Source organism: Sorex fumeus, unplaced genomic scaffold, assembly GCF_029834395.1.
Source record: "Sorex fumeus unplaced genomic scaffold, SorFum_2.1 ptg000018l, whole genome shotgun sequence".
Lineage (NCBI taxonomy): Eukaryota > Metazoa > Chordata > Mammalia > Eulipotyphla > Soricidae > Sorex > Sorex fumeus.
In genome coordinates this window covers 25,084,632-25,098,931 of record NW_026606075.1, presented here as the reverse complement: position 1 = coordinate 25,098,931, position 14,300 = coordinate 25,084,632, and the positions used below count along the sequence as shown (strand labels likewise).

General features: G+C 42.7%; 1 protein-coding gene across 1 annotated transcript in view; it reads left to right on the top strand.

The window, feature by feature from the left end:
- Positions 1–14,300, top strand: part of IQGAP2 (IQ motif containing GTPase activating protein 2) — a 302,579-nt gene that overhangs the window by 219,393 nt on the left and 68,886 nt on the right. Inside the window, exons 14-16 of the mRNA XM_056112425.1 lie at positions 733–811; positions 7,517–7,684; positions 13,827–13,969. Of these exons, the coding sequence (XP_055968400.1) occupies positions 733–811; positions 7,517–7,684; positions 13,827–13,969 (390 nt within the window). The remainder of the gene's footprint in view (positions 1–732; positions 812–7,516; positions 7,685–13,826; positions 13,970–14,300) is intronic.

Below are 14,300 nucleotides of genomic sequence, written 5' to 3'. Positions count from 1 at the left end.
TTTCTGTTTTGGGCAGTACTTCAGGGGTTGCTCCCTCCTGGCTCTGCACTCAGGTAGTGCTCTGTGGACCATATGGGATGTCAGGGATAGAACCTGGTTAGGCTGCATGCAAGGCAAGCACGTTATCCATTGTACAATCACTCTGACTCTGAGTGGGGGAGAGTTTTTGACTAGCATACCCAGGAGGTTTGTTGGAGGAGGCGGCATTTGCTCTAAAGCCTGGATAATGGAAAGAAACTGGCAGCCAGGTAGCTGGGGTGGGGTGAAGGCAGCTGGGATGAAGATCTGGAAGAAGAACTGAAGGAATGTGAAATGAAGCTAGAGGAGTCAATAGGGTCGGATCAGTGGATTGCCACAGTTCCTGGGAATGAAGATCTCTCTCCTGGCTGCAGGGGATTAGCTTTGAGTGGGGTTATGCAAGTGAGTGTATTGAGAAGCCACCTGGTTTTCTCAAGATTATTCCTTCGGCAGAGGGCAGACTTGGGAGCCCGCAAAGCCAACAGACCAATGTAGCAGTTCCAATGATAAGCTAGACTGAACTTCAGGAGTGGCCAGGAAGAAGCCAGACACGATTGGACTGGGTGTCAGTTTCATTCATCCCTTGCACAGTATGTGGCAATGCATGAAAGTTGCTTAATAAGGGTTTCCAGAAGTCGTCATAAAATGCCTCCTGAAAGCAGTTGTTATTTCATCTTCATCCACTGTTCTTCTGTTCTCTGATGCTATTCCCAGGACTCGAACATTCTCTGGCTGGATGAGATACAGAGTGCAGTCGATGAGGCCAACATGGACAAGGACAGCATAAAACAACGTAAGCCCTCATCTCCCTTTGCTGGTGCAAGGTGCCTCACTGGTGTCTGGCTGTGTGCCTCTATTTTTCCCCTCATTAATTACCATTTTTAAAAATTGCTTTTGATTTTCTAAAAAATAGTGGAATCTTAACCAATTTTTATTCTTGAATTCACATTTATATATAAATAAAATTTATGGAGACTTCAGTGTCACTGATTACATCCTCTCTGCAACAAAACCTGAGAATAATATTCAAACAAAACCCTGACAGCAAAATATGGTTTCTAGTCTCTCAAATTTATAATTCATTCAGGAGATTTTTAATCCTGAGCCTTAAAAAAGGACCCATTACTGCTGCTTAATTATCATACCTTCTGTTACATTAGAGCTTTTTTAGAGAAGCTATAAATTATATGTGTAAAGAATGTTACGTGGAATTTTTATGTTACGTTCTATATTTTACATAATTTTATAAACATGTTCTTAAATACATATAAAATATCTGACTATATTCACAGTTCTGTATTAACACAAAAATAAATATTACAGGCACTGTATCTGTGGAGACAGAGCAGGGGCTATTTATTTTAAGAAATTAGCTCATGCAATTGTGTAGAGATTAACAAGTCCAACATCTCTAGGACAGGCGGGCAGAGTTGGGTGGCAGATGCCAGTTGGTGTGATAACTAACTGCAAAGGACGAAAGAACCAAAGCAGTCATCAGAATAATCTAGTCTTTGGTCCTGTAGTAACTGTTCCATTGATTTTGGTATTTCTAGAGGTTAAATAGCCTTCTAAATTCTCAATTGATTTGTTGGGGCTTTTTGTTTGTTTGGTTGGATGGTTTGGGATTTTTTTTGTGGGGGTGGTGCTTGGAGCCACTCTTGGTGGTACTCAGGATTTATTCCTGGCTTTGTGCTCAGGGATCACTCCTAGTAAGGCTTGGGAGGACCATATGGGATGAAACCCTGGTCAGATGCATGCCAAAGCAAGGGCCCTGCCAGCTGTACTCTGGCCTTCTCAATTGATTTAATAAATGGAAGAGTTTTTAAGTCAAGTGAGTAGGTGTGGCTCTTCAACTTTAAAAGCAAAGCCACACACACACACACACACACACACACACACACACACACACACACACACACACTCCATTCCCCATTCAGTCCCAGACTTGAGCCAGTATCCAGGCCCAGAGCCCTGGGATGAAGGAGAGATCAAGTTCTTTTCAGGAAAGTATTCCACAAAGCTATCAAAATGTTACATTCGTCTTTCCCCAAAGCTTTCACCCTAGTGGCTGTGCTGAGGGGAAAGGAACTGTCAGACCATTAGGAGGTAACTGGAAAAATGCTCTGAGCTAACACCATTTCCACAGAACCCTAAACAATCACCAGGGGTTCAACAGAGTAGGGGGGTGATGACAGACCAGTGATCAGTGGAGTTTTGGCTGAAGCCCTCTGTGTTGGGCTCCCGTGGGTCACCAAACTTACCCTGGCACTATTTCCCAGCGCCAAAGTGCATAATCATAATAGACATCCACATCAACTGGCAAAGCTCCTACATTGGTTCCAATGACAAGATTACTTTAGATATCTATTTCTATGGAGAAACAATATGAAAATTTACATAGCAGTCTGGGCTGGACTGATAGCACAGCGGGTAGGGTGTTTGCCTTGCACGCTGCTGACCTGGGTTCGATTCCTCCGCCCCTCTCCGAGAGCCTGGCAAACTATCATGAGTATCTCGCCCTCACAGCAAAGCCTGGTAAGCTACCCATGACGTATTCGATATGCCAGAAACAGTAACAAGTCTCACAATGTTATTGGGCCCACTTGAGCAAATTGACGAATAACGGGAAGACAGTGACAGTGACATAGCAGTCTAAAGTAGCTTAAAAAAAATAATAAAGTAGCTTCAGGATTCTGGCTATGTACAAATAATCTGCATGTTTAAATAAGACTCTTAAAAGTTTCTCATTAGCCCCTGTGCGAGAAGTTCATCCATGTCCTGAGCGTTGTGGCCCTGCGGTTCCAGTTGCTTGGCCACCCACATCCCCTGCCATCAGAGCCAAGCCAGTGGTAGCAGGAAGCTGCTTCCTGCCCCTTGAGTACCAGGCAATTCCCTGGTGCAATCCCCAGTGTCTCGGACAAATCATTGCAATTCGTGTTCAGTTCTGTTTGAAAGTAAACTCTGAGAACTTTAAAAAAAAAAAAGTTTCTCATTAGCACACCCACTCATGGCAGAAACACTCTTTGTCCTATTGTATCAGGTTCTAGACTGTTATTGAGGTTCCATAGTCTTGTTCTAGTGATGCACTTTTTAGTTTTGAAAAACATCTGGGAGCAACATGTGGTTTGTATTTCTTTAGCCTGGAAAAATATGTCTTTCTCCGACCTGAACTTTTCTGCCCTCAAGGTCTTGGAAGTCTCTGCGTTCTGCTGCTTCCATTTCTCAAGGGCAAGAAAGTAAGAGAGAGGGACAGAGAGTACATATTTAAATTTAAATATGTCTGATGGTCTCCAGAATTGGAAAAAGCCATATATGACAAATTAGATTGTAATACAGGCATTTAAATTTAAATATGTCTGAAGGTTGCCAGAATTGGAGAAAATCATATATGACAAATTAGATTGTAATACAGGCATTTATATAGTCTAAAGGAATTACAGTTTTTCTCTTAGAGATCAAGCCAGTTTAGAAGTTATTTTATTTCTTTTATTCCATACTCTTCTTACACTTTGCCTACAAATGTTGAGTCCATTTTCCACATCAAGAAGCATGGTTCTCTTTACTACAAAAGCAGTTTGCTCAGATGTGTGATTTTGTGTGCCCCACACACTTACACTTAAAATCCTATCCCCACATTTGCCCTTCCTTTATCAGAGTTGATGGATCATGTTCCATGATATAAAATAGCAAATAGACGTGCTGAGAAGAACACCATCTACACTCTGACCTTAAGAAAAGAATGTTCCAGTTTATCAACAGGAATTTAATCTTCTAAGAGCAATCTTCCTTTGATTGAACCCTTGGAACAGATCCGTTGTAAGCACCGAATCCACTCCCAGATACTTTGATAAAGAAAACATGTTGGCCCTTACATTTAACCACAGGCAAAATTTCAAATAAACAGGGAGACTCAGGGTTCCTTCATCCGGGCTGATGTTCGTCTTCACTCCAGTGTCTTGCTGTCTCAAGTAGGTTCTCTGTTCAACTCCTAAAGCAACGTTTCTCAATCTTTCCTCATGATTACACTCAAGGAATCCTTTTAGACTTTTTTTCTTCTTAATCGCTCCTCACCGTGAATTTTCAATACTCCAGGTATGTTGTCTGCCTGATTATGTACCTTGTGCTTTATCCAGAGAAAGAATTATGTTTTTTTCTCCCCAGATCCAGTTTTTACACCTCTTTGGAGGGGTGGGGAGTGGAAGGGTTACCTGCCTTAAGAGAAAACCCTCCGGCATATGACTTAAGAAGAGCTTTCTTAATTTATTCTTGACCAGAAAGGTACCTGACTTTCTGGAAATCATTTATCTGATTGCCTCAACTCACAGGAATTTAACCACAACCCACAGATTCAGCAAGAAGCCAATCAAACTCTCTGTATCAAAACCTTAGCCCTGAAACTTACCCACTTTCCTCATTGGAGACCTCCTGGACAGACTCTTTGTAGTTGTTTAGTCTCAGGCATGACACTAAGATGTCTGGTAGTTTTTTTTTTCCTTCTAACTCGGAGCACATTAGGAGACACAGATTGTGAGTCAGTTTTGTGGATAGGCAAGGCCACAAGTAGCAGTGAGAACTGAAGAACTGAAGCTGCAAGAAAAGTGGAATGAGATCAAGTTACAAAGCACAGGAACTGAGGCATCGTGTGCGGGATTCAGTGAGACTAAACGCCTCAGTAGACCTTTGGGAGTATCACTCGCTGCACACAGGATCCTTTCAACAACCCAAAGAATTCTCCAGCGCACAGTGAACATTAAGCACCTACTAAGCACCTACATTAAGCACCTGTTGGTACAGTGATTCCACTCATTTTTTCCTCCTAAAATTTTCTTTCCAGTTTTAAAAAATCGTAATGGACTATATTATGCATATTGAGGTCTTAAACACAATATTTGATAGTGTGTGATTGTGAAATAATCACAATTCCAGTTAAAACATCCCTCACTTCATGTAATGAGATGTGTAGATATGTGTGCTAGTGAGTGTGTTGAGAATTCATCCTGTAGGCCAGAAACTTTCCTGAGGCTAGTTAAACTTTCAGGGACTAGAGTTGAGTTGAAATGGGGAAGGTGGGTTCTGTCATTTGGAAAATGAATGTGTAGACCCAACTCCTTGCACATGAGTGGCAAAGTGCACTAGGATATGCACGCATAAGCCTTGGGAATGCCCATCTTAAAGGAAAACTGCATTTTGTTGAATAAAGTGCATCGAGCTGAATGAGGCACACGGGCAAAGCTGATAAAGGGCTCCTTATTCTTCTGCTCACCAGACCACAGACTCTTCAAAAATCATCTTTTGGTTTTCTTTTGGTTTTCTGCCATATCCAGTAATGCTTAGGACTTACTCCTGGCTGTGGGCTCAGGGATCACTCCTGGCAGGTCCATATGGGGTGCCAGGATTGAACCCAGGTGGGCCACATGCAAGGCGAGTACCTACCCACTGTACTGTTCGTCCACTCCCAACAGAGACCTTTTTCTCATCCTACCTCACTTTTCTGGAATGGAGGAAAGGGGGACAGTTCCCCCATTCTCTGTCTTTCTATAAGCCCAAGGACTCTCTCCTCTGCATCTGTGCCCCAGCAGTTGGAATTTGAGGTGAAGTTCCTTTGTCCTGCAGGTGCTTCTCCAGGCTTATCAGAGAAAAACTATCTCTTGCAAGACCCTGAAGCCTTCAGAACACCCTGCATAAATGGAAATACTATGATACCCACAGGATGCTAGTTAGCTGGAGATGCTTAAAAGCTGGGGGACAGACACTCCACTCCCGTTCTTGTGGGGAGTCAATCTTTTTTTTTTTTCATTTAGAAAAGATTTTAATCTAGTTACTCCCAAGTTTTGTTTTGTATTTTGTAAAATGGTATTTTCATTGGTTGGACCAAAACATCCCTTTTGTAAGTGGTGACCCCCCCCCCCCCGAAGTGTTTGGAGGGCCAGTCCCATTGATTGTCAGCTAACTCTTTGCAGCTCTTTGTAAGGGCCCAAGGATGCCCTTCAAGGCTAGGGCCTACCAGGACCACTGTCACCGTGCTCAGGGCTGATGCTCATGGGACTCGCATGATGCCAGGGATCAAAGATGCGTGAAATACATGTGCCTTAACCCCTGAACAGAGAGAGAGAACTCTGGGGTGAGAACATTTTCACCTGGAGCTAAAGTGCATAATTAAAAAAATTCACCATGATACTTCTCTCATGCAATGAGGAGTTCAACATGGTTTTATGTAGCAGGAGAAGCAGCGGAAATTTGAAATGGGTTTAAATGCTTTTAAGTCCCGGCAGAGGGACAAAGCCACGCGGGTTCCAGGGCCGAGATCACCAAGTCTACTCGGATTGGGGCTGGGCATCCTCCACCCAGATCCTCCAAATTCCAGTAGGCGGGGGGTCACACCCACCAACTGGCCCCCTGGCACCGTGTAATCCCATCAATGGCCAAGATTCAGAGACTATAAAACCCAGTTCCCGGAAGCGCGCGGCTGCATTTGCGGCCGCGCAACATCTTATCTCATTCCTACTTTAGACAAACTGGCAGGCTACCGAATGTAACCTGCCCACACGGCAGATTCTGGCAAACTCCCCATGGCGTACCCAATATGCCAAATACCAGTAACAATGAAGGGTCTCATTCTCCTAACTCTGAAAGCGCCTTGAATATGGTACTTTAAAAAAAAATCTCAGGGCTAGGACGAAGAGACGTTACTGGGGCCTGCTTGAGGCAATCGACGACGTCTACAATTATTCCAGAGTTGTTTCTGGATAGCCACCAGCTATGCTAGTGTCTTTCTAGAATTCAGCGTGGGATTCTAATGACACCAAGTATTCTAGCACTTTCTGTGCTAGAATATCAGGTTTCCCATAGCTTTGTTCAGAATTTGCTTATTCTGAAGCAAATGTCTTTGGAAAACTGTTTTCCAACACAGATTAATAACCTGGGTAGGGTTGCCCATCTGCTCTGAGTGTTTGTGCTCGACATTCTATGGATGTATAATGAGTTGATCATCACAGTCCTCCCGTTGTTCATCGATTTGCTCGAGCAGGCCTAGTAACGTCTCCATCATGAGACTTGTTGTTACTGTGTTTGGCATATTGAATACGTCACGGGTAGCTTGCCAGACTCTGCTGTGCGGGCGAGATACTCTCGGCAGCTTGCCGGGCTCTCCAAGAGGAGCAGAGGAATCGAACTCAGGTCGGCCATGTTGGCTGCGTGCAAGGCAAACGCCCTACTGCTGTGCTATCGCTCCAGCCTGTATAATGAGTACAGAAAGCAAACCTAGTGCTTTAGCCACACAGGGAGTGTTAGGAAATGCTGAGTGTTTAATAAGCTATTGTCTTATTCTTCTTACCATTTAACTGAGCTGTGGGTTGGTGACTATTGGGCATATGCACTATATCCTGTCAAAAGATAGAAAAGATTCTATAATAATGTATTTCCTAAAAGGTTGAACTATGTCTATATGTGCTTACACATGATAACCACTAACAGAAACTCTCTGTTTCTCATTACCCAGGGATAACATTGATTGTTGATGTTAACCAGTGTTTGGAGAAAGGAAGCAAAAGTGATATTTTGTCTGTTTTGAAGTCTTCAAGTGTCAATCCAAATGACATCCTCCCTGAATGTGCCGACAAGTACTACGAAGCACTGATGAAGGCAAAAGAATGCAAGACTGAGAAAGGTGAGCTTTGTCATTGTTGAGAATAAATTCCTTGTTTCCAATATGGCAGCAGCTGCTTTACTGTGTTTTCCCTTTTTAGTGGTGGATGGGGGTGCGGAGCTCAGAGCTACTCCTGACTCTACTCAAGGGTCGCCACTGGGGTCCTTTGAAAAGAACTTTGACAGTCTGAGTTTAGTACTCACTTTTCAGATTTAGAAAATCATTGTCAGGATATTTTCAACAAGGGAAGAAACATCAACCCAATGAGACTGATTTTTGATAGAGATTATCCATCATACCCTTAGATTTTTGTGGACAGCCTTGTAGTATTTGACAAGGAGAGAGCTCAACATGAGGCTGATGTTTATTTGTACCACATCACAGGCCACGTAAATAGTTCTTACATTTAGGAAACTACTGTGAATGAATTATGGCCTTAGAGGTAAAACAAAATTAAAAAAAGGGGGGGGGAACGGAGGTGTTAACATTCAACTGGAAGTCAGTCCCCTAGCACCTTCTGAGCTTCCTTTTAACTTTGAGTGATATATTTCCAACTTTCATCACAGCAGGCGGGGTGTTTACCTTGCACACAACCAATCTGGATTCGACCCCCAACATCCCATATGGTCCCAAAGCCCTGCCAGAAATTATCCCTGAGCACAGAGTCAGGACTAAGCTCTGAACATCACCAGGTGTGGCCCAAAAACCAAAAACAAAGGAAAAACTTCTCAATGAAACTTAAGTTAGGGATATTGGCCAGTCTCTCTTGAGCAGCTTTCCACTGTGGCCATACATCAGGAGTACTGGAGTGTCACAGCCAGATCCTTGGAGAAAAAAAATGCATAACTTTTTTGTTTGGGGAACCACACCCAGTGGTGCTCAGTGCTTATTCATGGTTTACTCGTGGTTCTGCTCAGGAATCATTCCTGGTAGGCTCTGGGACCATCTGGAGTACCAGGGATTGAACCGACAAGGGACTGTGTTCAAGGAAGTGCCCTACTTGCTGTACGATCACTCTGGCCCCTGCATAACTTCTTGCAGGGATGGAGTGCCCAGGGGCGATCCATCATCCTCTCAAATCCATCCTGATCCAAACTTAGTGTGTCTTGTCTCCAAATTGCTTACTCTTCTGGGCTGTGTTTTGATAAATGGAGTAAACAGATGGCTCCAGATATCCAATTTAGAAACCTAGAAGATTGTGCCCTAGACTCATTGTGCTACGAAAAACAAAAATAAAACAAAAAGCCCAGGCTGGCGTTTTGGTAGGGTTGTGTTGAAGCTATATTAACTTGAAGAGTGTTACAATCTTGATAATATTAAGTCATCTGATCCACAATTAATCAAGACTTCTCTAATTCAATTGTATATGTAGTTCTTCATGTATAAAGCTTAAGTGTTCTTTTATATTAAATTATTTTCTATATAGTTCATCATCTTGTTGCTGTAGCAACTACTGCTTATTTTGGTGTAATTTGGTGTTAGGCCAGGGTCCAAATTTTCACTGAGCCACATCTCTGCCCTTATTTCTTTATTTCATTTTGTTTGTTCATTGCTTTTGTATATAGAAGTGCAATTGATAGGAGCGATAGCACAGCGGTAGGGCGTTTGCCTTGCACGCAGCCAACATGGCCGACCGAGTTCGATTCCTCCGCCCCTCTCAGAGAGCCCGGCAAGCTACCGAGAGTATCTCGCCCGCACGGCAGAGCCTGGCAAGCTACCCATGATGTGTTTGATATGCCAAACACAGTAAAAACAAAGTCTCCAATGGAGACGTTACTGGGCCCGCTCAAGCAAATCGATGAACAATGAGAGGACAGTGACAGTGACAATTGATATTTTATTGAAATATAATTCACAAACCATAAAATTTGCCATCAGAGGGTGTGTCGTTCAGCATTTGTCATGCTGCCAAAACTACTTAGTTCCAGGATATTTTCTTAGTTGACTTTGTTTTGTTTGGGGGCCACACCCGGTAGTGCACAGGGCTTACTCTTGGCTCTACGCTTAGAGATCACTCCTGCCAGACTTGGGGGAGCATATGATGTGCCAGATATCAAACTGGGTCATCCACATGCAAGGCAAACCCCCTACACACTGTCTTATCACTCCAGCCATTTCTCTACAGCAAAGTAAAACAAAGTAAAACTCTATCAATTAGCAGCTACTCTTCCATTTTCCATTCTCAGTCTCAGGCAGTCATTAATCCACTTTTTGTCTCTCTGGTTTTGCCTGTTCCAGACTTCGTATAAACAGTCCCAAACAGTATTTGACCTCTTTACCTTAACATGATATTTTCAAATCTCTTCTATGCTATAGTAAACATCAGTTCTTCATTTTTTTGTGATTAGCAATATTCTTTTTGTTTACCCATTTACCAACGTTAGGAATTTCTAAATCGTCCCTCTACTGCTACTTTTGGCTATTCTGAATAATAGTCTGTGAACATTCATGTTTTCACATATTTTCATATAGTTTTTTTTTTAACAAGGAGGCATCCAATTTATTTATTTTTTTGGGGGGTCACACTTGGCGATGCTCAGGGGTTACTCCTGACTCTATACTCAGGAATCACTCCTGGCAGTGCTCACGGGACCATGTGGGGTGCTGGAAATCGAACCCGGGTCAGCTGCGTGCAAGGCAAATGCTGCCAAAACTACATAGTTCCAGCGCTGTGCTGTCGCTCCAGCCCCTCATATAGTTGGTTTTTATATGTTGACTTTGCACCCTGAAATGTCATTTATCCTGGTAGTTTTTAGTGTATTTACTGAGCCATCACCTGTTTTTATAAAATGCTATTGGACCCCAACCACACTTGGTTAATATGTTGTCTATGGGTGGTTTTATACTGTAGTGGCAGAGCTGAGTAGTTGTGAGGAGAACCATAGCACACAAAACCTAAACTATTTTTGTTCTCTGATTCTTTACAGAAAAACTTGCTGACCCTTATTCCCAAAGGAAGAAGAGCTTTCTAAATAATTAAAAACTGCCCTTCATCTTTTTTCTTTTCCCCCATCCCCAAAGAAAGTTATGAGCATTGTTTTAAGGAGTGGATTAGGGTGATTTATCCTTATCTCTCCCACTTCTGGTTTAGTCTAGAACACTCTTTGCCAAACTGAAGTATTCCTTAGTTGAGAGAACAGTTGATCTTAAAACTCAGTTGGTGGGGCTAGAGCAATACACAGTGGGTAGGGCGTTTACCTTGCACAGGCCGACCCGGTTTCGATTCCCAGCATCCCATATGGTTCCCTGAGCACTGCCAGGGGTAATTCCTGAGCACAGAGCCAGGAGTAACCCCTGTGCATTGCCAGGTGTGACCCAAAAAGCAAAAAAAATAAAAAATTAAAAAAAATAAAACTCGGTTGGTTTCTTACATAAAAATATACTTTGGGAGCCGGAGAGATAGTATAGTGGATAGAGCATGTGCTTTGCACATGACTGACCCGGGTTTGATCTCTGGCATCTCATGTGGTCCCCCAAGCACTGCCAGGAATAATTCCTGAGTGGAGATCCAGGATTAACCCCCGAGCACTGCTGGGTGTGACCCAAACAGAAACCAAACAAAGAAAGTATATTTATATTTAGAATACACCTAGAAAATAGGCCTCCTTTTTGAACACTCAGTTACTGGAATGCTTAACTAACTAGAATCTTTCTCCATTTTGGTTCCCTCAAAGATTCATTATTAGTCTTTCACCTATGTATATGCCTTTGAGGACTAAGGAAACTGACTATATGTCTTAGGAAAAGTAGATTAGACACAGTCCCAGAAAACTGCTTCTTGCCTCTCATCCGACTATAAATTTCCACTTGATATGAAAATGATAGCTCTTCTCTCTTTTTTATGTTCATGGATCTCCCAATCTGAATGAAGTCTTCTGTTGCCAAGTTGGTTGACTTTTTTTTTTCTTTTTGGGTCACACCCGGAAATGCACAGGGGTTATTCCTTTGCACTAGGAATTACTCCTAGCAGTGCTCAGGGGATCATATGGGATGCTGGGAATCAAACCTGGGTTGGCTGCCTGCAATGCAAACACCCTACCTGCTGTACTGTTGCTCCAGCCCCTTGGTTGACATTTAACCAACTAAGAAATTCTTCCTAGTTCTTAAGCAAAAAGGGAGAGGGAGGGAGAGAGAGAGAGAGAGAGAGAGAGAGAGAGAGAGAGAGAGAATAACTATTTGCTTTCTTTTCCCATGAAGAGATTTGCCTTAAAAAGCTGTTTAGTCCTCTGACAACATGTGTGGATCTGACTGACAACTATGGTAATCAAAACTAGGATAAGGGATTAGAGAGAGAGTACAATGGGTAGGATGCTTGCCTGGCATATGGCCAGCCTTGAATCAATCCCCAGCACTATCAGGAGTTATTCCTGAGTGCAGAGCAGGAATAAACCCCTGAGCATCACCAGGTGTACTCTTCTCCCCCCCACAAAAAAAATAGGATGAATGACCACAGATTTAGTACAGGGCTTAATCCATTTGCCTTATCTGTATGTGACTGTGGTTCAATCTCCAGCACCACATACAGTCCCTCAGGCACTGCCAGGGCTCACTCCTTAAGAGTAGCAGCTGGGCACCACTGTCGCCCCAAATTTAAAAATTAATTAAGAGATTCATAAATATAAAGTGTGTGACCCATGGATTCATGAGGAAGCCATATTCTACCTGACCAGTTTGTTTGAAGAGCACCTTTTCCCCCTGCCATGCCCCTCCCTGAAGACTAAGTCCTTTGTATATTTTTTCCCTGTTGTGTGTGGGTTTATAGAACAATATAGGTCAAAGGAACTAGGAATTTTCTCTCCTAAGTCTCTACTGAGACCTCAGTGTTTGGGAAAAGTTGTCTGCAAAGGTGGGTCACTTCTTGACATCTGCACTTGTTTGTTCATTGCAGCACTCTTTACAATAGCCAGAATCTGGAAAAAACCTGAGTGCCCAAGAACAGATGACTGGTTAAAGAAACTTTGGTACATCTACACAATGGAGTACTATGTAGCTGTTAGAAAAGATGAAGTCATGAAATTTACATACAAGTGTTACCACATGGAAAGTATCATGCTAAGTGAAATAAGTCAGAAAGAGAGGGACAGACATAGAAAGATTGCATTCATCTGGGGGACATAAAGTAACAAAATAGGAGATTAATACCCAAGAATAGCTGAGATCAGTACCAGGAGGATTACTCCATGGCTTAGAAGCCAGCTGGGCACTCTAGGGGAAAGGGCAGCTCAGATAGAGAAGGGAGCACCAAATAAAGGGTGTTTGGAGGATCCTCCCATGTTGATATATGTTGATACATGTTGAAAGTAGACTATGGACTGAACATGATTGCCACTCAATGCCTCTTTTGCAAACCACAACACCCAAAAGGAGAGAGAGAACAAAAGGGAATGCCCTGCCACAGAGGCAGGGTGGGATGGGGGGATGGGTGTGGGAGGGATACTGGGATCCATGGTGGTGGAAAATGGGCACTGGTGGAGGGATGGGTACTTGATCATTGTATAATCGAAACCCAAGCACAAGTATTTGTAAATCTACAACTGTACCTCATGGTGTTTCACTAATAAAAAATTTTTTTTAAAAAAAGGTGGGTCACTTCTGCTTTGACCCACTGCAGGTCATGGACCCTCCTGAATTTTGGGCCACGGTCCTTATAGGTCACACCTTATTAGAGTGACCTCAGAGGGTGCTAAAATTGTTGGTCTTCTCTGTCAAGTTTTGGAACTCATCACATCCACCCTAGGAATAATAATTTATGTGAGCTTTGCCTCTTTGGCCATTTTGGGATTCCTGTCAACATCATGAAATATGTTGAGCTCAGGACTGGAGAGACAGTACAAGGACTCCCAGGCTTGACTTGCTTGCAGGTGACCCCAGGTTTGATCCCTGGCACCACATATACCCTGAACAATGAACAAGCATGTGCAGAATTTTTTAAAAAAAAATGGGGCCCACAGCTAGCCTTAGCCATGTTTCTTCTCCTCTGGATCAGCTGGAAACTGCCACTGAATACTGAGAATTTATTTCATTTTAGTCATATAATGGTTTCAATTAAGATCATCTGATTACTTGATGAAAAACATACTTATCTGATTACATACTGAAGAAAGTACTCAATGTCTGTGGATATACTGTTTCTCCTTAGAATTAACAAACTTTTTTCCTTCAGCCTCGTCTGTAGGCTCCTGGCTCAAACTCACCTTGCGGGAGAAGTATCCGTACTATTACAACATGGATTCCCAAGAGAGTTCCTGGGTCATGCCTGATCCATGCGTGACTAATGACTCTGTGCTCATGGCAAAAGAAATTGAGGTAGGAGGCTGATGTTTGATGGAAAATTATACCACATAAAGAAAAATTGGATTGCTTCTTTTTTTTTAAAGTTGTTCACAATGTTCTATTACATTCGATATTCTAACACCAATCCCAACCACCATTACACCTTCCCTTTGCACACCACCTTTATTTCCAGTTTTCCCAACCACTTCCCCAAGCCTGCCCCAATAAGAGGTTTCTCTATTTTGAATCATGAAAGTATGGGGGAGGGATTAATTATTTGAAGGCTGACTATGGAATAAAGTCTTGACTGTAAAGGTTACTAATAGAATCATTTTGTTTTCCATGTTGGCATAACAAAAGTAAA